General features: G+C 40.7%; 3 protein-coding genes across 9 annotated transcripts in view; all 3 read right to left on the bottom strand.

Moving 5' to 3' along the window:
• Positions 1-76: 76 nt before the first annotated feature.
• On the bottom strand, positions 77-5,316 carry LOC146662084 (retinol dehydrogenase 11). Of its 2 annotated transcripts, none has more exons than XM_085417768.1 (7): positions 5,252-5,316; positions 2,595-2,710; positions 2,055-2,210; positions 1,847-1,951; positions 1,461-1,670; positions 864-1,056; positions 77-236 (listed from the first exon to the last, which is right to left on the bottom strand). In XM_085417768.1, exons 1-7 carry the CDS (start codon positions 5,314-5,316, stop codon positions 134-136), a joined length of 948 nt encoding a protein of 315 aa, XP_085273894.1. In that variant the 3' UTR covers positions 77-133. The 2 variants fall into 2 exon arrangements, with proteins under 2 accessions (XP_085273894.1, XP_085273895.1); XM_085417769.1 differs by lacking the exon at positions 5,252-5,316 and adding an exon at positions 2,812-2,924.
• A 285-nt stretch (positions 5,317-5,601) lies between these two features.
• On the bottom strand, positions 5,602-18,515 carry tnfrsf11a (tumor necrosis factor receptor superfamily, member 11a, NFKB activator). Its single transcript, XM_085418516.1, has 10 exons — positions 18,202-18,515; positions 14,345-14,420; positions 13,788-13,913; positions 12,563-12,709; positions 12,385-12,466; positions 11,929-11,996; positions 11,658-11,777; positions 11,447-11,496; positions 10,308-11,229; positions 5,602-7,606 (listed from the first exon to the last, which is right to left on the bottom strand). Exons 1-10 carry the CDS (start codon positions 18,274-18,276, stop codon positions 7,323-7,325), a joined length of 1,950 nt encoding a protein of 649 aa, XP_085274642.1. The 5' UTR covers positions 18,277-18,515; the 3' UTR covers positions 5,602-7,322.
• Positions 18,516-22,159: 3,644 nt separating this feature from the next.
• relch (RAB11 binding and LisH domain, coiled-coil and HEAT repeat containing) overlaps positions 22,160-25,641 on the bottom strand; it is a 37,871-nt gene continuing 34,389 nt past the window's right edge. For all 6 annotated transcript variants that reach the window (XM_085418506.1, XM_085418509.1, XM_085418508.1 and 3 more), the window contains 2 exons: positions 24,621-24,691; positions 22,160-23,525 (listed from right to left, as the gene is read on the bottom strand). In XM_085418506.1, coding sequence (XP_085274632.1) covers positions 23,405-23,525; positions 24,621-24,691 — 192 coding nt within the window. In that variant the 3' untranslated portion in view covers positions 22,160-23,404. The remainder of the gene's footprint in view (positions 23,526-24,620; positions 24,692-25,641) is intronic.

Here is a 25,641-nt window from a genome sequence, read left to right as displayed (position 1 = left end):
CTAATAAAAATGGGAAGTCTGTTTTTTTTTTTCACTCACAAACGGACACACAAGGACACACAATGCTATATCAGGGATGTTTCTTTATTGGAAGCTGTTACATTTGTCTTAGCCTTCAGATCAAAGGTGAAGTTTATCTCCAGCGGATGCCCAACAGGTGGCAGCTCACAACCCACAGCTTCAGGGCTGTGCCGTCATCCTGGCCGGCATTGGAGCTCTCTGCTCTGGAGCAGTTACTGTGGGGAAAGGGGTGAATGGACAATACATAAGCACATCGTTTAAGTGAGCTATACATTTCCATCGCTGTAACATAAAGTGCACTAAAACATGTGATAATTAAAATGTAACCAGCTGATAGTTAGAAGATAGTAGATAAAATGGAGACACAATTGGATAGCTGTAAGGTAATATTTGGTGCATTACGTGTAAATTAATCAAACTCCACACTTTCTTCATTGATCATTACATTTCTAATTTATTCTTTTTCGTTACTTCAGGTAGTTACTCATTGCTTCAGGGCTGCATGACCATCAACAGACTCGGTTTAAAATGTATCAAATGTGAATTATAGCCATGGGTGGAGATACAGTATTTTCCGGTCGTGCTGAGCGATTTGGAGACTGAACAGATAACGCTGTTCTTTCTAAGAAAGGTGCATATTATAAAATATTTATTATCTAACGAATCACTTATACAGAATGACTCATAGATCTTTAGTAATTACCCATTAATTAGTGTATTAAGAATTATTCGGATGATATCGATGAATGGCTCCTCTTGTCTTTCATGATTCTTTAATCACACCTGTTTTATAGCGATTAAGCAAGTTTTTGTCTGTAATTGTAAATCGTTTTCACGCTGACCTGTAGTATCCTCCAGTGACCAGCTGATTCTCAGGAGTGACGGTACAGTAGGTGGTGGTGTAGGCTCCCTCTGCTGGGGTCCTGATCAGAAACCCGAAGTACTTGACTATATCCAGAAGAGGGCGCCTTATATACCTTAAAATGTCAGTGTTCACGAAGCCGGGGTCAACTGAGTAGGCTGTGATACCTAGAACTGGAGGGATTGGTATAAATATTATTTATCCAACCTGAAATGAAGCAGATCCTTGATAACAGCTTGTAGTCACACATGAGTGGACACATCAGTAAAGTAAAACACCCAGAATATATAGTTTCACTTGATTTAGAAAAAAAAAGTTACAGAAAGCCTTGACTCATATCTGGGAAGAAATGACAGCATTATTAGTGAACGAGGAGTGATTTGCTGGGCAACAATTAAGTCTTTAACACAACTTATTTCCCTGTGCTCTGATGTCGCCCAGAGCAGTTGTGGTTGAGGCATGGGACTCTCACACTGTTGAGATAAGATCCGTTTTCTCCTTGCATAAGGAAGGCGAGGTAGACAGGCAAAAGACGACACATAATGACTAGATAATATTTCAGTCTCTGCGTCCCTACCCTCTGTCCTTTTGGCCAGCTCTCTGGTGAACAGGACATTAGCCAGCTTGCTCTGTGCGTAGGCCCTGAAGTGATGGTAATCCTTCTCCCCTTTCAGATCATCAAAATGGATCTTGCCAAAGATGTGAGCTGCTGATGACAGGTTGATGACCCGAGATGGGGCCGAGTGCTTCAGCAAGTCCAGCAGCAGAAAAGTCAAGAAGAAATGACCTAAATGGGTGGTAGGAGAGAAAAAGGCGAGGAGTTTTAAGCCACCACTGATCACTGATCACATATTTAGCAGTAACAACAGGAGCTGACTGACAACTCATCTGCTCTTTTGCTAAAGTCTGTTTCAATCTAACATGTTTGTCATTAACTAAACCTTGTGTGTTTTTTCCTCCTACCCAAGTGATTGACTCCAAACTGCATCTCAATTCCATCCACTGTCCTGGCAAAAGGACACATAGCCACGCCTGCATTGTTGATCAGATAGTGAAGAGCTTTCTCAGCTGTGAAAACAGGACAATTGTTACCACCATCACAGTATTTAGAAGGAAAAAAGAATGCACGCACTACTCCGAAGTCCGCGTGTGTGTTGCGTGTGCCACCCACTGTTGTAGATATTCTCAGCAAACTGGCATATTGATTTGGTGTCAGCCAGATCCAGTTGCCTGGTGACTACCTTCGCTCCCTTCACCTCCCTCATGACGTCGCAAGCAGCTTGCTCTCCCTTCGCCATGTCTCTGCACGCCAAGATCACCCGGGCGCCTACGGGAGATTAATTCCTCTTGTTTGCGTGTACATGCATGTTTGACATTTGAACAAGATAGCACGATTTCAACACATATGTCTGGGCCAGTTTGGCAGTCTTTGTGTCGTGGCAGTATGCTTTGAACTTAATCCCTCTGCCTGCCTTTGATTAACCAGTACCGATACATGAGTTCATTAGAATTATGCGTTATCATAAAGACAGTTTATGTTTGAGTAACCTGATTGTATTTATTATATTTGCGGGAACAGGAAGCTTCAAGTGCACAAGTTCACAAGTACACTGAGTCACGCAGACGAGAAAGAATATGACAACAATTGTAAAGAAATTTGTTACTCATCATTGCATTTGCTGTCTTTACATGTGCAGCGCTGTTTGCTTGCCTCTGCTAGCCAGGTCTTTAACTGTCTCTTTTCCTATTCCAGTGTTGCCCCCCGTCACTATAGCTGTCTTCCCATCTAGACGTGTATCTGAAGACCATGTGGGGATGAAGAGAGACCTGTGGAGTGAGACACCTAAAGCCTTTATCTCAGATGGATGAATGAAAAGCTACCGTCAGACTTTCCCCCCCCTTTCTGGTGATGATGTACAAAAACTTACCTGATTGCTTGCATTTCCAAAGTAAAATAAAACTGTGATATCCCTACTCAAAAATTGTTTTCGCTGATGTTGAAAAGTCCCAGAGATGTGGAGGCACAGGGCTGAGAGAGAAAGCAAACATGACCGCCTTTTAAATGGTAAGCTGTTGTCAGAAAGAAATACCCCTCTGTTGGAACTCATCACTGGTGCTAATCAATTAAGGCGGAATTTCAAGATAAGCATCATATGATTGGTGATGCAGTATTTTAAAGAATCAAAGAAACAGAGAAGTATTTGTTTAAGAGGTTTCAGCTCTGCGTACCAAACTAAGTATTTGAAATGACTCAGCAAACTAGATTTAAGACACTGAATCTTTATTTACTGTAAAAGGAAAGTAAACCCTTTTCAATTCTAAGGCTTTATAAATCAGGGATCAATAAAAATCCCTGGTCCTTAGCATGTCTTAATATAAGGCTGTTTAACGAGAACTAGCACTATCCCCTCACAGCAACAACATCCGGGGTTCGAATCCAGGCAGGACTCAGTGGAGTTTGCATTCACCATCCAAAGACAAGAATGGGGTTAGTTTAATTGGTGATTCTAAACTGGCCGTAGGTGAGATTGTGAGTGTGAACGGTTTTCCGCCTCTCTCTGTGTTATCCCTGTGACAGACACAGAAAAAAAGACTCATCACAACCCCAGCAGGATGCCGAGGTCCTGCAAAACAAGGCCAAATAATCGCTCCTCCACCACCATGCGTAACACTTGGTATGAGGCATTTGTGCTGATATGCTGTGTTTGGTTTTCAAGAAATGTGGCATTGTGGATTAAGGCCAAACACTCTACTTTGGTTTCATCTGGTCAAAGGACGTTGCTTCAGAAGTTTGTGGTTTGTTCAGATGCAGCCGTGCCAACCTAAGCTGTTCTGCTTTGTTCATTTTAGAGAAAAGAGCGTTTGTCCTGCAACCCTTCCAAAAAAGTCATACTTTCCTTTTGAACAATAATGGCCCGATCTGAGTGCGTTTGCTCTCAGCAAGATTGGCAACTGTCTAGAATGTTTTGCAGTTGCCAATCTAGCTCACTGTGCTCAGTGATGGCCTTATAACCCTTTCCAGACTGATAGACAGCCTCTTTTAATCATTCGTAATATCTTTCCGCTATGGCATTGTGCTTCCACACAAACAAACAGCCAAAAGCCCTGCTTTTAGAGTTGCTCGCACTTACTGTGTGATGCTGATGTATTAATTACAAGCACTTGATCAGCATCACCTGGCTGCTACTTACACTCTTAATTCCTATGGAAGCATTAAAAGGGTGTGTTTAGCGTTTCACACACTATTTCTGCATTTTGCCTTAGTTTTCGTTGACACAGCGTATGCTCATATTTGTAGTTCTTCGCGGTTGTATTTGTCTGATTTTTTCACATGACTGTATGTAGCTGTATTTACCTTTTCTCTGAAAATTTTCTTCCTTTTCTGCATTAGAATTATTATTATTATTACTGTCTATTATTACTGTGTCGTAGATGTAACAAAATCACAAGAGCAAATTTTTCAATTAAATTTGTAAGACACTCATTAAAAAGATTCTTATGTATAAAAATGCAAAAGTTCCACACAGTTTCATTCATTCATTATGTATTTATCAGCTACCATCTGCTGCTTCCATTCAAAGCAGTTCATCATATTTACATCCTCTCAAAAGCAAAATCATTATCTTTGAAGAAACTAGAAACTCCATCTGCTGTCAGTGCTGAGTAACGAATCTCAGCTGTAATGATCTTTTGCAAGTCTGCAGCTGGAATCCAAAACTTGCTTCCACAGGTGAGATGACTGTAATTTCAGCACATAAGCACTGTGGATTTTCTGGTGCTTTCCACAGGTCTGCGCTGTCACCTGGTTACACCGACTGTCAGGTTATTAAACCAACAGCTGATTGGGCTTTTTCTCATGCCTCGAAAGTGCTCCAGTATGAAAGACAAACCCTTTCTCAAGAGCCCATTTCCTCTTTTCCAGTGATCTCGATTCCTCTTTTAAAATTGCAAGAAAATAAATAAGGTGGTACACAATAATATGTCTGTATGTCTGTTTAGAAATGCCTATACAAATGCAACAAACAGATGCATCTCGTTTCTTGTGTTGCTGAAACTGTAAACATGAACATGAACATTTATCCATGATTTGTTGTCTTGTTTATCATCTTAACCTGCACTTACCACTAGGAGGCACACTATAGCAACACAAGGTGGTTGCTACCCTACATATAAGTCAAATGAAAGGCTGTTCTCTCACACATGAAAAGAAAAGAAAAAGCTGAAATCATTTAAATGTGCAGTCGGGCTCTGTGTTGGCCAGCCAGCCAGTTCTCATGTAAACCATGTGAAAGCTAGTCATAACTTCCTGTTTTCACAAACAACCATAAAATAAGCTGAGACAAGACGCACTCTTACACACATGCACACACACATATAAACATACTCCTGCTGACCCAAACCAGGCCCAAATGAGTGCTGCCAGTTCCTCTCATGTGGTCTCTCTGTGACGCTAGCTGGTCTGACTGCTAGATTAGTTTCTCCTCACAGCTGCTTGCCATCCCCGGGCCAGATGAAAGGCTGCCTGTCTGTCAACACAGGGACAAAGGCACAGAGGCCTTGCCACATGTGTAATTAGCATTGCTTCACAAAGATTATAGATCATCTTGTGGAGATAAATGAAGCCTTGGTTGTGTTTTGTCAATCTTCCCCCCCCTAAAATAGGAAAGTTGACCAAGAGTAACCACAGAATGCAGGATGGCAGCCATCCGTGAAAAAAATTAGATGCAAAACATTTAATTTCGATCAAAATAGTCTTTCAGTAATTCATTGCAATAGATTTGATTTATATGTACATTTTTTGTTTGTTTGTTTTTTGCATAGCTGCATACATATGGCAGGGCTATAAATTAACAGTTCATTGAAACTCCTGTGTGCGCTTCGCTGTTAATGGCACCACTCGACTTCACAAAATCCACACAATAAATCAATTGACAGCATATTCATTCGTCTTTGAGAAACAGATGAAATATATACACACACTGATCACATCTGAAACTTCTGAAATACACACAAACAATCTGCCTCGTAAAATCTTTCTTTTTTTTCCTTTTTTTTTTTTTAAACAAAACCGTTATTATTAACAAGCATCGGAAGGCCTGGGCATTAAAATCGAATAAAAGAAATCACTAATAGAATAGCTTATCAAATGCATAGCATTTTGTTTCGAAGACAAAAACTGCACTTGTGTTGCAGTAGGGAGAAAATAAAGTCTACAAACAAGCATCGTACCAAAACTGGACGTGTCTCTTAAAAAATAAACAGATCCTGCAGGCAAGAAAGAAGAATTCACTCATTGATATGTTTAAAATTCTGTCCAGCCAGATCTTATTGTGGCTTGCATATTCAAAGTTCTATGATACAACAACTAAAACGCATGTTCCACACGGTGGATATTCCGTTACGCAAGTATCAAAATCATCCAGACTTACAAAAGTTAAAAACTAAGAGCTTACAGATGTTACCTAAAGCAAGTAATCAATAGAAATGTGTGGGACATTAAATATTTTGTAACTTCTTTGTATCGAGACCAAGCTGTAAGTTCAATGCAACGATAAAACTATTATGCACCTGCAGTATGAACTCTACTTCCACATCCATTTCACAACAAAATTCCCCATCACTGTCTGGAATGGAGGGAGTTTCCATCTGAAAAGGTCTGCAGCTTTTCTTCTTTTTTTTTCTGGGAATAGATTCCCGTGGCAAGATTCAGTGACTAATGTCTGAAATAGGCCAGGTTATAGATGGTTCATTAGTAAGACAACTGTGGAGACACAGAGTCAGATTCCCAAAAGACTGATCTCCCAGTTATCTGACTGATCACTTTAAAATGACTTTACACCATCCTTTCCTTGTTTTTATCTGGAAAACAGACATGACAAGACACATTTGTTTTTCATTATTACTATAACTTATTTGATGTACACCTCTTAGCCATAACACTAAACCCACCATTCTGCCAAAAAAAAAAAAAACCTCTGCTGTGCATGCACATGAGCTCACTGAGGGTGTCCTGTGGTGTCTGGCCAGTGGGTCCTTTGGGTCCTGTGCGCCTCTGCAGATCAGGCTTGTTCTTGCTAACTCAGCAGATGTTTGATTGGACTGCCATGTGTTATGCCAAGTTGTCGAGCAGTTTTTTTGTTGTGACAGGACACTCTGTCCCGTTGGAGAGAATTCTGTTGTCAGGGGATGCCGTTGCCATGGAGGGATGTGACTGATCTTTAACGATGTTTAGGTGGGTGGTATGAGTCAATGGAAGAGGACCCAAGATTTCCCAGCAGAACATTGCATTGTAACAATATAATCAACATGATTCATTTCAGCTGACAGCAGTTTTAATGTTGTGGCTGATTGGTGTAATCAAAAGATAACATAGGCACCCGGACTATGGCGATGATCTCTGAAGTGACATAAAACATAAAGCAAAGCCACCGGCCGCTTTTCACTTTCCCAGTGATTGCTCCTCCATCGCTTCCTGGACTGGCAGTGTTTCATCTTGCAAAGTACAGTGGGAAATGTAGTCCCCTTGTGATCTCAAGCTGGTCTGAAAAAACGGAGCAGTCTCAGTGGCTTCTTCCTGGACAGGGTTGCCGAAGCCATCATCCCGCTCCACCTCGTCGCTGCCGTGAGACGTCTGGCTGACGCAGACAACAATGACGTCACCGCTAAAGTTCATCACTTGACCGCTGGAGATGAAGGTGGTGTTGTGGTTCCCAGACACCTGACCTAAATAGAAAAGTAACACAGAGGAGGCGTAAATGGTTAGGAGGCTATTTATAGACAATGTCTGAGAAAATCTTTAGTTTCACGTGAAAATCATAAACACTGTATCCCCAGACTGGTATAGAAAATGCCGATGCAATAACAGCCTATTGTGAAATTCAACGAGATGTGTTGCTATAATTGTAGGGTTGTGTAGGACTTTCATTTTTCCTGTACAAACAGGCTTCCAGAGCCCTATTTCATGACACAAGTGAAGAAGGGACTAACTGTTGGCTAACCTCATGTGACAAATGGACAGTGGGTGTAATGACTTTGCAGGATGACCACAAAAAGGCAACGGCTACAGAGACCGCCATATCATATCCTTCTCGACATAGAAGTGCTGGATACTGACGGAGCTAACTAAGTGAAACTCAAGACCACTAAAGGGAAGCAATTTGTCACAGGTTTTGGGGTTTTAAGGATTCAACTGAACAATTTTTTTTTTTAAATGTGCCGCTCCATCCACAAACATCTCAGTGTCTAATCTCCATCCTACAGTTGCTTTCCTGCCAAACACAAACTTGCATCAATACCCTTTGTGCCAGTGCCTGTATATTGTTCACCTACAGAGTTAAACCAGCAGGTGAATTAGGAAATAAACAGTTTTGTTTTGTAAATCGCATTACACCGCATCAAACCTCTGGTTCCTATTTTCTCCAGCCTCCTGTCTGACTTTCCAGGCGACAGAGGAGGCCAAACCTCCATGACTTACAGCTTATGTTCCATCTGTTCACACATATGCACACGCACACACATACAGTAAATGTAAGAAAATGCACTAACAGGCATTTTCACACCTACACATACACATATGCGCTCAAAAGCACATGCAGCCAAAGGCAAACGCTACCACAGACTCTCAAAATGTGTGTGTCTCTGTTTCAGTATCCAATCGCATTTCCCGGAATACCAGTCTGAGAGGGCAAGCTTGAAAATATGCCATTTCACCACAGCTCTGAAAACAATGCTCTGAGGAATCTGCTTGGGTCTTCTGTTTATCCTCTCTCAGTACCACGTTGATCTTTTTGGATACCCAAAAACTGCGCTGACAGGGGTAAAACTGACTTGTGCATATTCTCTATCAGAATCTGCCAATTTTTCATGGATAGGTGTCAGCTTAAGTCTTTGATTGTCAGACTAAATGTGGGTCATTAGCCCTATTGAGCTGACGCTCAACAAAGGCAGCCCCAAAATTGCCCTGAGCCGGTCAGTAGCTAATAAATAAAGCTAATGTGCACTGGGACGGCTACTGTGGGTGAGACAAGGGAAACCTCTGAACCTTGCCTAACCTTTAAATAGTATAGGCGGGAAGCCCTTGTAACAATTTTCATTACTGCATGATGGGAAACTGTGTTCACTTCAAGCCAGCAGATGTGTAATTAAAGTAACCAGTCATCAGTGAGAGTCAAAAAAAAAAAAAAAAAAAAAGGCTTCACAAGTTGGTGTGTGTGTGTGTTTTTGTTGGGTTTGCGAGGTTATAAAAGCATTACTCAAGCTGAGCACATCTTGGTTCAATTAAAGCTGCGGTCACTTTGCGCAACCCTATGGAACTCTGGGTAAACAGGAGTTTTGTACTGTAGATGGCATACTCGACACTGGTGCACACATACACAAAGAGCAGTGTTTGTTAAGAGTGCGGTTCTGGTGGCTCACTAGCACATCACACACACACACACACACACACACACACACACATATCTTTTTCCTGCTCCCTGTGTGGCCCCGCCAAAATCCAGGCTCAGATTATCAATACTGGCTTTAATAAAAGCTATTTCTTGGAAACAATCACACAAACGCCATATTTTTACGCTGAGACCAATCCTCTGTCTATTCTGTGTTCGGCTAATAACGTTTGAGCTCGAGCTGACCACTGTCTCTATCAGACTGCTCAGATATTACTGCTTTTATAACTAACCATAACCACTAGGAGCTCGAGGCACAGAGAATAAATGTTTCCCGTAGATTTTTCTCTTTGGCACAACCATAAGGTCTGTGTGAGAACAATGCACGCTCAACCCCGTGACTGTAAAACTTTCCATTAAAACCAATCTAAATTTCATTCTGTTATTCTTGGTGGCTAGTCCCACCTATGCTGTGGAAAGAGAACACTGCTATGTGGTGTATCCAATCATGTATGGGTATGACCCTGTGGCAACACAATGGCGACTGCCTACACAAACAGCGAACACAGAAATCCACCTGGCAAACACAACTGTGGTCCTGCAAACCTTGTAATGAGCCATTATCCCCATAACGCTCAACCACTGTGTTTTTAGTTTTTATTGACGCTGCTGAGCGGTCACAGCAAAAAAATAGCCAGGAAATAGCCAGCTCCAAATCAGCTTTTCATTACCCCAAGAGGAGTAAAAATAGATTTGTGACTGTGCGACTCAACTGCTTGGGGAAAAAAAGTATATAATATAGTATAATATAGTATAATATAATATAATATAATATAATATAATAGACAAAAGTGTACATTAATTTTAAAAGCCATAATTCTGTCCTGTCAACACTTGATGATTACTATTAAGTTACTATTATTACTTAATATTTTACCTTCCCCACTAGTTTGGAGCTAGTACCTTATCACTTCTCTTTTTCCTTATCATTAACATTTTTTGGGGCTTCTCATATGATCAGTTTTTGAAATTTCATGTACCTGAGGTAAGATTTGGATCAGCCAGCTGACTCTGAAGGCTCTCCGGTGAGCACTCCAATTCTGACTCCTGTGATGAGAGCTTGTTGTCTCTGCTGTCCCCACAGGGAACTCCCTGGTCTTGCTCTGGGGCTGTGGCCTCAGGGGGCTTGTCCATGTAGAGCTCTCCAACAGATGGGGATGGCAACAAGGGGGTGACCGAGGTCATCGCAGAGGTCGTGCTATGTTCTGTTGATGTGGAGTCTGTGCTCATCAGTCTGTACAACCCCTCCCATTTTGTTGGCGATCTCTCTTTCAGGTGAAATTTGAACTCCGGCGACATCTGGGACAATGGCAGGTAGAGTTCAGGAAGCGGACTGGTTGACTGGACGGCGGTGGAGGTGTGGAGGAGAGGAGGAGAAAGAGAAACAAGCGGTGCGACACCCGACTGACTCGTGGACACTTTCTTGAGATTTCCATCTTTAGCCTCTTTCCCACTTCCACCTCCATCCCTCTCTCCATCTAGCCCTCCACATGAACACGATCCCGGTGTTCCAGGGCTGACAGCCTGGCTACAGTCCTCATTCTCCCCTACTTCCAGGGGCTCGTGGACAGGAATGACACACATGCAAGAACCTGTCAAAAGCCGGGACACGCTCACGACCTCTTCTTCCGACACCTCTTCTGGTTCTCCAGATCTTTTGCTCTGATCCTCCATTGGTGTTTTCCTCTCAGTCCCTCCTTCCTCTGTCATCTCTTTTATGAAGGGCAGAGAGACCTTTACATCAGGAACAGAGATGGGCAAGGTGCACGAGGGGTTGTCAGTGGGGCTGGAGGGTGCTTGGTCGATAAGTTTGGTCACCTCACATGGCGTGCATTTTGAGGCACCAGAACCACCTCCTATTCCTCCTCCTGCTCCGCTGTGGTAAAGAGGAGCCAGTGTCTCCTAGAGTGAAGAAAACAATAAAAGAAGAGTTGTAAATTATTGCAAGTATGCACGTAAGATGATGTTAGATATATACAGGCTCTTTGCTTCAATGGGAAAAAAAAAAAATTGTCACAAACAATAGAAAAAGTAGATGAAACAGCTTGCAACAAGTTTAGTTTCTATATGTATTCGGTTTTGTTTGAGGTTTTTTATTCTAACAGAAATTCCACCTTACCTGTTGTATCCGGGTCCTCTTCAGATTCTGGACACAGGATCGCAGATTTACTGAGAAATGAAACAACAAGATGTAAGTACTGAAAAAAATGCAGGAAAAAAAAAAAAATCACAGTATTTATGAAAGTTCACGTTTTTGTGCCAACGTCTACATGTATGTTAAAGCAGTCGTACAGGCAGAAGAGAAAGGTTCATAGAGAATTTCGACCTACCAGAGAGTAACTTCATTTTGTCCTTGTAGCAGAAGAGAAGCAGAATGAGGGGACACAGAATGATAATGATTGACAGGACTGAAACCATCACCCAGAAGGACATAGGAATGACCGGGTCACCTGTAAGACAGACAATTATTGAGCTTGCTTTTAGTCTACTGTTTTTTCCCTCTCCACATTTAGTGTGACATTTAAGCCTCCAATTAACAGAAACGATTTTGTCATATGGAAAAAAATGACATTGTATATGTCCGTGTCGTTCCAAACTCACGTGGTCCACACCCTGCATCGGCTTCAGCACTGCCTTGCTTGATCTCCTTGCTGCCATCAGCCTTGCAACTGGGAAAGAGGAAGAAGAAGAGGAATATTTAGACAATGAGAATGTAGTTCGTTTTTTTTAGTTCTCCCTTCTACTCCACATTTTCCTACCAACGTGCTCAACTCGCAGTTCTGCAAAGATAACACCAGAAAGGCAGATGGATAGAGAGGAAAACAAAATTCTTTCTCTCTCCACCGTCATCATCATCGCCGATGATCTGTCAGGTCTGGCTGGCAGTGGAAGCTGATGTCTGCTCCAGCCAGGGTTCCAGAGGAAGTGGTGAATATATTACTCATAACCACTGCTGGCTGCCGGTAGGGACGGCTGCCCAACTGCATTTTCCCTTCACAATATGTCAAAAGATTCCAGGCTAAAAACACGTGTGTGCACGTGTGTGTAAGCACTTACTTTGTCCACGGTTTGCACGGTTCGTCATCGTCCTTATCAGAGAAGAATCCTTTTGGACACGGCTCACACACCTTCCTCTGATCTATAATTAACAACACAAATCGTAATCTCGGATTTACAACTCGTTTGTAGGGACTTGTTATAAATGGGGGATGTTCTGCGTTGTGGACTTTCTCACCATGCTTTGTCTCAAGTCCCTGTCCGGGTCGGCAGGTGGGTATCTTCTCACAGAACTCACAGTTGATGGGGTAACACTGGAAGCCTTCAACACAGCGACATGGCTCCTCTTCTATCGAGTTTTCATTATTTCTCATAAAACCCAATCCTGTAGATTTAAAAGAAAAAGACAAAGGTACAAATGAAGTGAATGATTAAGTGTGTTAAATGCAAATTCCCATTCCACAGCTCAATACAAAGGAAAAATAATTCCATGATCTGAGCATTCTTGGCTACCACAACCCCGTTTGTATGAATATGGAGGTGTTGTGTAAAGAGTAAACAAAAAACTGAAGTGAAAATCATTTATTTGATTGAAAATAGCACACAAATAATGTATAAAAGTATGGAAAAGGTGGAAAATGTATTTATTGTGTTTCAAAAAACATTCGGAGAGGAGGGCAAGGAGATGTCTGTACACAAGCTTGTAAAAAAAACAAAAAACAAAGGAGTCAGTGGATGGGCTCAGAAGCACTTCCAAACATCACTGTCAGGAGACACAGGAGAGGGTGATATCTACAAAGGCCATATTAAAGTTGAATGATAAAAGTTTTCGCCCTTTTTGGAGGAAGGCCTTCATTATTTCAGCAGGACAATACCAAACGACATGGGGGGAAAAAATCTGACCTACTGAAAATATCTGACCCATTATTAAACGAGGCAAACAAAGACCTTAACTGCTGAACAGCTTAAAACCTTATTGAGAATGAATTTAGCAAAAACGTTCAGATTTTTTTCACCAATATGCTCCCCGAGTCCCCAAAGACGTATGGGGAGTTTTAAAAAGATGAGGCGATCCAACGTGGCAGTAAACCGTCTCAATCTCAACTTTTTAGAAATGGGACGGTGGCAAATGGTCTGCACTTCGTTAATGTTTACACAGCTTCATGATTTTTTGGGAAAGGGGTTGCAAAAGAGAAACTAAAACATTAAAAACATGAGTATAAAATTAAATACTGTTGACTGGAGAGTATTCTTTTATGGTGTAGCTGTGACTGTAGAGTATGTTTGGAAAGGTTGTTTGATCTTTGTCATTCAAGTAACCAGAGATTGCCAAATTAATAAGCAAAACGTTTTATAATTAATTGATTAACTTTTTAGAATTGAAATGAATGGTATTTGTCACAAGTAAGAAGTGAAAAATGGATTTAAATGTATGGAATTGATAAATAAATGAAGGTACTCACTCTGATCACAAAACTTCTGCTTAAGACAGCGATAGGCATTGTTCAAACTGGGTTGATATTCTCCGTAACTGCATTTACGACATATAGTCTGAGCGGTATCAGTGCAGTCTTTAAACACATAATAGCCTAGTGGCAAAAAGAAGAGACAGTGGGTGTTAGGCAGAGGATTTAAGAACCCAGCATACATAATTACAATAACACAGAAAAGCCTAATTAAATAGAAGAAAACAAAAGAGAGACTGATAAAACTGGAGCTCCCTTCTTCTTTTTAAGCAGTTGATATATTTAGCAGTTTAAGTGTGTGTGTGTGTGTGTGTATCACGCATTTGTGGAAACACACGCACATGTCTGTGCCACTTTAAGCCAAAAAGATCTGCTTTTAAACATCCTTCCTCTTTTACTTTAGAATATTTGTGAATGGAAAGCTATTTTTACTTTATGCTGACTCCACAGAGGAAACCAGATATGCATCCACTATCTGTGTGTGTGTGTGTGTGTGTGTGTGTGTGTGTGTGTGTGTGTGTGTGTGTGTGTGTGTGTGTGTGTGTGTTAGTTACCTGGTTGACACTTGTTGCAGCATTTGGAGTCTTTTAGGTATTGTGTTTCTTTACATTGAGGTCTGGAATCTGCGTTCTGTAATTAATGAAGACAAAAGATAAGTTTGTAACAGTTAGTAAGAGGTATAATGTTTGAGTCAGGACCAGGATGGTAAAAACATTTTCAAGACGTGCCCAGAAATTCTTTCCATGCTCTCAGAACACCTGAGCGCAGCTCTGAAGCCTCCAGACCAGGAAAAACAAAGTCCACAAGTACACAACAGGGAAGTAACAGGAATCATATAATATCCATTCTGGCTGACTTTGAATAATTAATCACTTGCAAATATTTTCCCAGCCATCAGTGCTGTGCTGTAAAATAAAAAAAACAAATCTTGTGCAGTTGTTACACTAGATTTCTAAAGGCCTTCTGCTCTAAAAAAAACCACTATGCAAAGTTTCCTGATGTCACGCAGCTAAACACAGCTCTCGTTAGAAAGCATGGAAACAAACTATGAAACATCTTTGCATCTCTTCACAAACAATAAACGCTTTATTGAAAAGGTTACTTACTGTACTGACCTTCCAGCCGCTCTAAATTAAGGGCTGGAGAAGTCCTGGCCACACTGCTGAATTAGACAATTTGGCTGTTATAACAGAAATGATGCCAAAACCACAGTGTCTATATATAAATGTAGAAAAATAAAACCTAAAGGCCTGCTTTGACTCCGACCTTGAATTGACCACCAACATTTTGCCATTCAGTCTAAGCTTCATCTTCCTTACTACTAAATACTGTAATTTGTACTGTAATTGAATTGCTGGTGTTGCAGAGGTTCAGAAAAGCTTCCCCGAAGTTTTCCTTTGGGAAGCATATTCACAATTTCTTTTTGTTCATTTGATTTTTAATGGAAAAATCCCTGAGCTTACCCCAGCAGTTCAAGTATACAATACTGGACTCAACACTGTTTTCACACCCTTCTCATCCTCCCCTGTCTTCTTTCTCACACCTCTGATTAGACTGTGTCAGTCTTTCCAACTTCAGACCATGACAGCGCAGCATGAACACTCTCAAGCTTTTAATTACCTCCACTCAGACTCACACATCAGCCAATCTTTGTTTTATAATCTAACCAGAGGGATAATCATACACAGTGCTCATAGCTCAGACCGCAGCACTAATGGACACCATATGCTGCAGGAGACAGAAGTGACAGAAGTAGGAAAGATTCCCATGCTATTAAAAGGCTTGAGTATAGATAGATAGGTAGATATGGCTTTTAATATGCACAGCTGGACCAGAGCGCACAGGAAGCCAAAGGAATGCCGGGAATTGTGTTTTTGTTACCGCCACATCTAAACATTGGGTCTGAGTTACGTGAAACAATGTGTTTTGATTTACTAAATATATAATGGATGCAAAAGAAAAACAAGTGACCCACCCTATATGATTATAGGTTAACATAATGGTAAACATAGCACATCCGACCTCAGAGCTAACTTGATGTGCTGCATGTACTCAGATATGAAGTTATAGAATTGCTTGAAAAAGAAGATGTAGGGAAGTGGAAAGTATATGGATGGACAGAGCGGGCAGGACTTGGTGAAGCTTAAGAACAAAGAGGTATTAAGAGTTCCAGCCCTTCAGCGACATGTCACAACTGCCCCCTAGCTGGTTTCCGAGCTGTTTTGTTTAACTTACAGAAACATTCACCGCCGTGTGTGACCCTATCAAATGCAGAGCACATTCCATAAGCTTTCAGCGGACAAGGGAATTTGCATAACGGCCACAGCAGCAACAGGCTCAAAGCCAAGAGAAGCACACTGCACCTCATAGGCCTCTAGGGGTTTTACTGGTTCACGATAAGATGCTGTAAAAGCATATTGCACAACAACTGGATCTTTGTATAATGTTTGCACCTGTGATTAGTTTGTTTCTTAACAGCCATAAAAGCAAATCCCCTTAATGCCACCTGCATAAATCAAGACCTGATATCTCATACCTTTAATTATAATTCTTCAAAACAGAAAAAAGAAGGGACTAAGTTGTCTTAAAAATTCATTTACAAGTAACAGAAGAACCCCCCCCCCCCCCACAAAGAACGGCTGTTAAATTGGTGGAAATTGGTGACAGTCAATGATGTGTGAATAGAAAAAAAAAATGCATATAATAGAAACAACCCAAAAATCAAGGAAGAGCAGGTGCTGCAAAAAGTTAAAAGAATATGTGCTAATTGCTTTAATGAAACCTGATCCAGAGCTCATAGGCAGTGCACTGCTTTTTAAACCGGAGGTAGTCATAAATCTGATCTGGTACTTGATGGAACTTGAAGAGGTAAATAATTACTGGTCAAATATTCAATGAAAAAAGTCAGGGAAGAGGCAGCAAGATGTTGCTAATAGATAAGAGGACAACACGAGTGCATACAAGCAGGGATGAATGCATGACTGACTTGAAAATCTGGCAAATAAAAAGTTCAGGAGCCTTGTTTGTGGGCAGGCGAGCAATAAACCCAACAAAGCACAGTTCTTCATGATATATTGACTTTTAAGCTCTGAACATCTTGAAGCAATTGTGCATTGCTCAATGTCACAAAGACAGTTTGAAATGAACTCGGAATGTATTGGATGAAGTGGTTGCAAACCAAGAAAAAGAAGGGGAATTCTTTGGGAATAGTGTGAGTCAGTAATGGCAAGACCATGGTGAGAACAAACCAAAGCCAAGGGTTTGCAATGTCACCTTAAAACGTAGTTGAAAAATATTCCATCCCTCCTATCCAGACAACTGTCTGTATCACGTGTTTGCTTTCTATTGCCACTGCTGCTGGTAAAACTTTGACTTATTTCATAGACTTTTTGGGGGAAAGGAACAACTATATATTTCTTTTGCGCAATTGCCTCTCTGGATCACTGCATCGACAAGTAAAATGCCCCCACAAGCATTTTCTCTTGCAACACACCTCAGGAAAGAAGAGCGTGCGTTCCAGTCAAAGTTATGCCAATGCTGGCTTACGGTAATGCAGGCACACAAGCAATGATAGATCACTGGTGCCCAACAGTCCCACCACTTCAACCACATCTCATAAACTTCTCCACCTGGACAGCGTTAGCTGGTTGGACTAAACAACGGCGTGGACAACAACATGCCATCGACTATATTCACTCTCCCCTTCAAATTAACTGTGGCAGTGTATCAGCTGCGACATTAAGTCATTTTTAATCTCTGTAAATCTACTTAATAGGGTTTTTTAGTATGCGCTTCTTAGGTATATTACGAACTACGATAAAAAAAAAGGAAACCACAAAAAAAAAAAAAGTTTGTAAAAGTTGGTTGTGATATGCAAAATAGAGATCCTGCTGTGGCCCCTGCACCACCTTTTTAAACCTCGCCTCTGGCTGACCCAATGAGGTTCCTGATGAGCAACTTGGACGTGGAAAGAATACTTGGTGGAGGGAGAAGAACGTCCAGTTGCCAGCGGCTTTTCTGTGGTCAGAGCAGGGGAGAAGTGGCTTCGGCCCAAATACAGCTGTTTCTAGTCAGTGTCTGTGCGTAAAAAAACAAAACAAAAAAAAAAAAAAAAAACACTGTTCCCCAAATTTCCCTCGTCCCTCATCTGACCAGCTCATGCAAATGCTGGTGTGTTGACACATACTCGGGTTTACGGTTACATATCTTTTGCCTAAAACAACTGAACAACTGTTAATCTCAGCACTTTTGCATTAACTTTCTCATTTAAAGGGACCCCGATAACCCAAGGGAAGCAGTAAACAAGAGACCCACAGGCTTCAAAGGTGACCGTCAACTCATTTGATATCAACCTCTTAGCTAATTAATGGGGTAAATGTTTATCATTAATAGTGGGGAAAACGCGTTTTACCTGTGCGTAAAAGGTGACAAGGACACACGTAATCCAGCCGCGGAAAATCCAGCTTGTAGAAAAGTTTAATCTCATCTCTACTGATTTACAAAGACGACTTCTGAGGCAAACTTTTCTTTATTAGCCAATAAACAAAGATCCGATCCCCGGACTCTTTAAATGTCCTCACTGCAAATCAATTTTTCTTGAGTGCGTAAATGTGGTTGAACCTCCAAACATCTCACAGGACATCGCGCCTTCATTCCCGATTAGACAGCTTCAGTTCCCATCTGCCCTCTCATCTTCCTTCTGCTTTTCACCCACGCGTAGTGAAGGGAGCTGCAATGCAACGGCTTGTAAAAAATGAGTGACTTACCGAGAGTGGACTCCTCCCACGTTCATACGCAAAGAACGGTTCCACGCCTCCATCGCAGCCCTCCCGATCAAGCCGGAGAAATTATGTGTGTGACATTTAGTGCGCCCGACTATGAACCACCCCTTATTTCTCAGGTGGATAGATTTATTTAAACATGTGCAAACCAAAATCTACATTCAGTGCCGGCAAAAACAGAGTTTGTAGAAGTCTAACGAGCTCGAAAGTCAATATTTGGTATGACCAGCTTTATTCTTCAACACAGCCTGAACTCTCATAGACAAGCCTTCTTCTGACGTCTTTAGGCAATCTTCCGGATTAGTTCTCCAGGCTTCATGAAGGACATTCAGAGCTCTTCTTTGTATGTTGGCTGCCTTTTGTTTCTTTTTCTGCTGCTTCAATGATCCATGACACCATTGTGTGTTTTTCTCTGAGGTATGCTTTAACTGCACTTTAACTGCATTGGCAGTATGTCTGTGATCACCGTCATGCAGAAAAATGAAGCTATTGCCAAATGGATGTCTTCCACATGGTTTAGCATGGTGGATAAAAATGTGACAGTACTTTTCTGTACTCAAGTCCATCAGTTTTGGCAAGATCCCTAACAGCACCAAATGAAAGGCAGCCCAAAATCATAACAGAGCCTCCACCGTGCTTTACAGATGGCTGAAGACACTATTTATTTCAACCAGATGTTTAAAGTTTGTGTTCATCACTCCATAAGATCTGCTTTTGCTTTCCAGTCCAGTTCTTTTATATTTTGTCACATTTCAGCCTTTTTTCCCCCACTTTTTCTCTTCATGAAAAAAACGCTTATTGTCATTTACCCTTTCACCAAGACCATGTCTGATTCGATTTTGGGCCAGATGCATCTCTCAGGTCCTGTATTTGATTTTCGCAGGGTATTTTTCCTATGTCTTAATAAAATGATTTTCAGATACTGTTCATCTGCTGCCCTGCTACTTGTTCTTATGATCTCCACTTCTCCAGTTTCATCATCTTGGGGAATCATGTTTGGGGAACATGTAAAAATACTGTTTTGCGGTTGTTAAGCTGCGTCTTTCTGTCTAAAGAACACAAATAGTGTTTTTTTTGGTAACAGACTGCTAGTAACAAAGTGCCTAAAGATGCATCTTAAAATTGGATCTTTGCTAAGTTTTTTGTTACATCTAGAGTTAGCACTTTTTTATGCTCGAATGATTCATAGGTCAGTTTAAAGTAGCTTAACAAAGTTGAGAAAAGAAAAACATTCCTCTGAAATGGTCAGATAAAAAGACTCGACTGAAAATGCGTAAAAAAAAATAAAAAAAATAAAAAATTAAAAAGAGAATTCTAAAGCCAGGAGAACTATTGCTCAATGCCACTTTAAACAAAAGTCTGTCTCCTTGGAAATAAAATGTAGTTTTGCACAGTACTGTAGGTTGTCAGATGATACTTCCCACATCATTGGTCAGACAGGATGAGCTATGACCTCATGGCAGAGATGAATTCATATATCATACACTGGAGCAGGAGTCAAAGCATGTGGTCACTTCTGTACACTTTGCTTCCTGCAGGAGCCATTCATCACTACACATGAGTAGGCTGCGCTCAACATAGTTCCTGGAGCGTGGGTCCTGGAACAACCATGATGGTGTCTTCTCTACAAAAACAAAAGTATAGCGATTGCTTCCAGGAAACACTGCAGCAGTTGTCTTTGCCCAGGAAAGAATGAGAAAAAGCTGGAGTTATTTTCCTGGGAATTTGCATGGCAGATCAGTTCAAGCCTACATTGGCAGGTCTAGCAAGGAAATGTTTTGGAGAAAAAAAAAAAAAAAAAAAAAGAACATGTTCTCACAACGACAGTTATGCAAATATTAAATCAAATGTTTATGCCTTGGATGAATAGGGCAAAGGCTGGAGAGAAGAGAAGTAAACAGAAGAAGAGAGAATACCCAGAGGGGGAAAAATGACTGAGAAATTTTTAAAAAGAAACATAAATTACTCATTTATCTATGTGAATGTACAGCACATATTGTCTACAAACAAACAAAAAATGGAGAAAGAAACATGCTGAGAGAAGCTGTTTTGTGGTAGGGCCTCTGCAGCTGTTACAGTAGCAATTAAGATTGGGCTCTTAGCAATCAAAGGCCTAAACTTGACTTTTAAAGCATCAAACATCCACATTAGGTTGACCCCGACAACAAAACTACATTATTATCACAGAAGTCCTTGTTAGTCCCCCCACTTCAAAAACACTTGCATTGTGGCTTGTTTTGATGTATAAAAATGGAGCTTTGCTTGCAGGCAAACACCACGCTGGTTTACAAGCATTATACTTCTAATGACCTGGGTCAGAGCACAGACTGTTCTGCAAGCATGTGGGCTGCGTTGCTTAGCATCACTTATAACAAGTCAAAGTTCACCGAGCAGAACTATTTTAGACGGCACAAAAAATAAAAATGCATCCTTAAACTCACATAAGTCACTGAAAGGTTTTGTTTAATGTAACACACACACACACACACACACACACACACACACACACACACACACACACACACACACACGTTCCACAGAACAAAACAGCCAGTCTTGTTTGAAACCAGGATTTTGGAGGAATCTTCATGGGTTAGGCATGGTCTCACTTGAAAACGGTGAAAAGTGCAACGGGCAAAAAAGGAAGTCAGTTTTAAAACCTAAAGCAATCGTGTTCCAGTGGTTTTAGGACTGGATCTACATCGCTTCATCTGCCTTTGGAAACAGATGTGATCCGTGAGTCACCACTAATGTGAGTAAGAGCTCCTCTCAGACAATTCCTACAAATACCAGGAGATTTTTCATGAACAGAAAATACTCGGCTGTGTGTAAGACTACACCTGTCTGGATACACGAGTTGTTTGGACAACATTATTCACTATGAATGCAAATTATAAATACCACAGCATGCACTTACCCACACACGCAGAACAACAGGCACGCCCACAAAGCCACGATGCCATGCCTTAACAGTGTGTAACAATTATTTATCCACCTGGCGAGTTATCAGTGATGGTGGTTGAATATTAGCTTGAATATGCAAATGCTCTTTATCAGAGTGTTGGCCAACTCGCTTTATGTTCGACCGCTAAATAAGATCTTGCAATCACAAATCAATGTACTGGACTCCACTACAGGCCAGTCAGGGATGTCAAAAACCCATTTGAAAGTTAGAGTCCACACTTTGAGTTCAATCGTGTTCTTTTATAGATTAAGGCCAAAGTTGACCATATCATTACAAAGTCATTTTTCCAAAACATGCAGGGATTGAGAGATAGTGTAATCTAGATGGCAGATCTGGGCTTTTATTACTGTTTTTTGGGGGGTGTTAAGTTGTTGGGAATGTCCCATAAGATGGACTTTGGTTTGTTGTACTAAGGAGACAATAGGAGACTTGAAACGTTTGAAGTTGAAGCACACGGGCAGGAGCGGTGTGCGTTTCTCCTGTTAAATGACTTTGTTTTACAGCCTTCTAACACCTGCAGACACTTTGAGCCACAGTGAGAGCTCCTTAATCACTGCGGCGGACAAAAAAAAAAAAAAGAAAAAGTCCCGGTACATGCAGGCATTCAATGAACCTTCCAGAAGTAAATTTAAGTACACAACTGATCTCCATCTTTTATTACACCAAGACACGAATTTCAAATATACACAATGAGTACCGTGTTCTTCAGTTCAGTGTATGATACATTTATTTACGGTTTCTCTTAGAGCATGTCCAAATTGAACGAACGACAAAGAAAAAAAAGAACCAAATCCCCACGTTAGAAAAAAACAAAGTACAGTTATCAGAGACACTGCAACACTGAGAGACAAGATGCAACAGACAGAGAAGGAATAATTATGATCAGTGTTCTCTTCAACTTCACATTGCCATAATGGATAAAAAAAAATAAAAAAAAAGATCATTAACAATAGTGATAATCTCCGTGTGTAAGACTGAATTAAACAAAAGCAATATAGATAATAAAGAACGTAATAGTAAAGTGAAGTGCAAATTTCTTTGGAAGTTGGAATAAAGTATGTTTTTCTTCATTAAGACATAAATAAGTTATAAAATAGAAGCTATCAAAACAAAAACCAGAAACTGAAGAAATAAAGGCAAGACACTTTTCTTTTTAATAGTTTCAAGTAGGCGATACTTCAGAGCCGTACAGAGACACTGTACAAGGCATTCTAAATAATCCGCGCAGCCTTTTGGTGGTTCAGACCTTCAGTGTAATTAATGAGACTTCTTTCGAACCTTTTGATCCAAAATGGCGCCCATTAACATCGTAAATGAAACCCCCGCAGGCTGCGCTCAGAGTTCTGCTTCTCAAAAACGAGTGAGGCTCTTCTGATACAAGAAGTACTGCACTAAAACTTAAAACAAACTCAGTGATACCTTTCAAGTCCGGAAATGTCCAGGTAACGAGTTCCTCGTTATCGCTGTGGGTTAGTCTCGATACTGTAGAGTTTCTTCTCGTCTCTCCTCTCTTTCTGTTGTGACATGATAATTCTAACACTGACTAATGAAAGAAAATCCTAGTCCTTGATGATGCATCTGTCGTGATTAATAGTTGAGGAGAGGAAAATACGAGCAGAGGAAAACCTCAGAAGCTTTCGCTGCGAAAACCATCCCTGTTTAACAAGTAGTCCTGCTGCACAGATTTTAAAATCAATACAACTTCAAGCAAAATTGCTCGAAATCAACTCAACTATACACTTGACTTCCGTCTGCTCGAAGCTGAACATATGCTTTTTTTTTTTGCTTACTCCCAGTAAAACGAAATGCTCCCAATGAGTGCAGCGTTTGGTCAGTTATTCGAGATGATGAATCGGTCAGTGTTGGGATTACTTTTTTCTCTGGAAGACGTTGGCCAGCATGGCGCCAGAGGTAGTCAGCTGACCCATCTTACTTAGAAACTTGGTCTTGGCATCCTCACCCACCAAACTGGATGCAATTGACATGGAGCTATGCAAAAAAACAAAAGACAACGTTAGAACGTGGACATGACGCAGCAGTGAACTTTAGCCATTTTCGATATGAATGTATTAAAATCAAAATCAAATCAAAACTATGCCAAAAATCCCTCTGCAATCTGTCTGAGCTCACATCACCCTCTACTCCACTTCTTTAGAAAGGAAATACTGTTTGCCAATTCAGCCCCTCCTGATTTTTTACAGTCTAACGGCTCCTCAAGTTCCTCTTTTGAGTTTGTTCGGACTCAGAATGATACAGAGAACAAGGTGCCAAAGAGCTGCATTGCTCAATACCAGCACAAACATAACACCAACTCAAAGCACTTTATGACCTGCGAACCATTTTAGTCCATGCTTTTGTGTACCACCTGTAGTTCATGAGCATTTAATATCACATCAAACTTCATAGACTTGACTTAGAAACTCTAATATGTAATCTCAGTGGTAAGGAATTGGATCCATGTTAGGCGATCCTACTTCAATAATTATTTTGGTAAAGAATTCACTGAGCGCAGAATCACATGGTTTTTACAGTAAAATTAAATTAAATGGGGCTTAAAAATGTACAAAACTTTCCAAACCTCTTTTCTCAGAGGTCAGATCTCCTTAAAAAGTAACAATCCATGTTACCAGTTATGGGGAGAGAAGTTGAAGCCAGACTTGGGAGAACAAAATGAAAAGGTAAGAAAAATCTCTCAGCGTGAGCGCAGAGACTTTAACGGCTGTAACCTCGGGGGAACACACTTTTACACAATCTACTCGCACAGACTTATACACACTTCCTGCATCTACATGCTCACAAACATACACTTTTTATCGCCCCTCTTTTTAATAAGCTCCAAATACACATGATCAAAAATCTTCCTTTCGTGTGGCTTTGACACTTAAAAATACTCGTAACGGGGGATACAGAAAAACCCAAAACTCCCACTATATGGGCTCTGTCTTTCACGCTCGCCACGTGGTAAGGATCCTTCACTACTTCATTCTGTCTTCATTTGTCAGAGTCTTATGCAATAAAAGCCCATATTTTGACATTCCTTTCAGAGCAAAGTAATGGTATGAATGGGGATGCGTTGAGCCTTACCCTTGTGGGTCTGACATCGCTCTGTTTTCCACCTTGATTTCACACTCTTTGATCATTGAGCTAAGAATCACCTGCGAATGAAAGAAACAGATTCAGCTAAAAAAAGAACCCCAAATGTTTCTCCATGTTTCCGTTTTGTTCAGGTGATTTGTACCTTTACATTAATTCACATCACTGTGTTTTACCCAACCAATCCCAACCACTTTATTTTGGCATGCTGGTTTTTAGTGCGTCTTTTCTTCTACATTTCTCTATGTGTGTCTTGAGTGTTGAAAGGACTTGGCTGTCATTCATTGGCTGTTTTATGGGATTAACTTTCATGTCTTTTGCTTAATCAAAGCCAGGCTAACAACAGAAACGACTGCTTCTATTCAACAGATTGATAGAAAACAGAGGAACTTGCAAAATGGAAACATAATAATTATTTAATAGTGAAGTAAATTAACACAGACGCAAATAAAAGGAAATTATTTTGTCAAATTTTTGAAACTAGTTCCTGTTATTTTCGTGTATTTATTTGGGCTGGGTTAGTCCTATAAAGGCCTTTAGAGTTCATATGTTTCACAGCGTGAAACCTTTTTTATCTGTTAATCTGGTATGCACAGCTTACAGTCAAGAGTCGATGTCTTATGAATGAAAGAGTCAGCTGATCATTAGTCACCTTGGCTAAATGTTCACATGAAACGGATCGCGTGAGATTCCAAGACACAAATATATATGAGAGGTGTGTGTATGAGTGTGTCTGAGAAAGACTATCTTTTTTTTCTTATTTGTGCGAGATCACAGATCAGTAGCAAAAAAACAAAAAAACAAAAAAAAAAAAAGGTAGACGATGTGGCTCATCAATAAAAACAGCTTTCAGCTGTTCACTTATTCCCAAGCAGTCAGCACATTGGATAGGTCCACATGTTTGAATTAGCAACCCCAAAGGAACATAAAAGCATGCAAACACATGTGTATGCACGCACGAATATGATGTGTAGAGTTTAGAGGCCAAACAATATAGAATTTTAAAGACTGA

Source organism: Rhamphochromis longiceps, linkage group LG9 (assembly GCF_057381845.1).
Source record: "Rhamphochromis longiceps isolate RC_006_pf linkage group LG9, R_longiceps_female_GT1.1, whole genome shotgun sequence".
Taxonomy (NCBI): domain Eukaryota; kingdom Metazoa; phylum Chordata; class Actinopteri; order Cichliformes; family Cichlidae; genus Rhamphochromis; species Rhamphochromis longiceps.
Note: the sequence above shows the minus strand (reverse complement) of the source record. Positions and strands in the feature narration are given on the sequence as shown.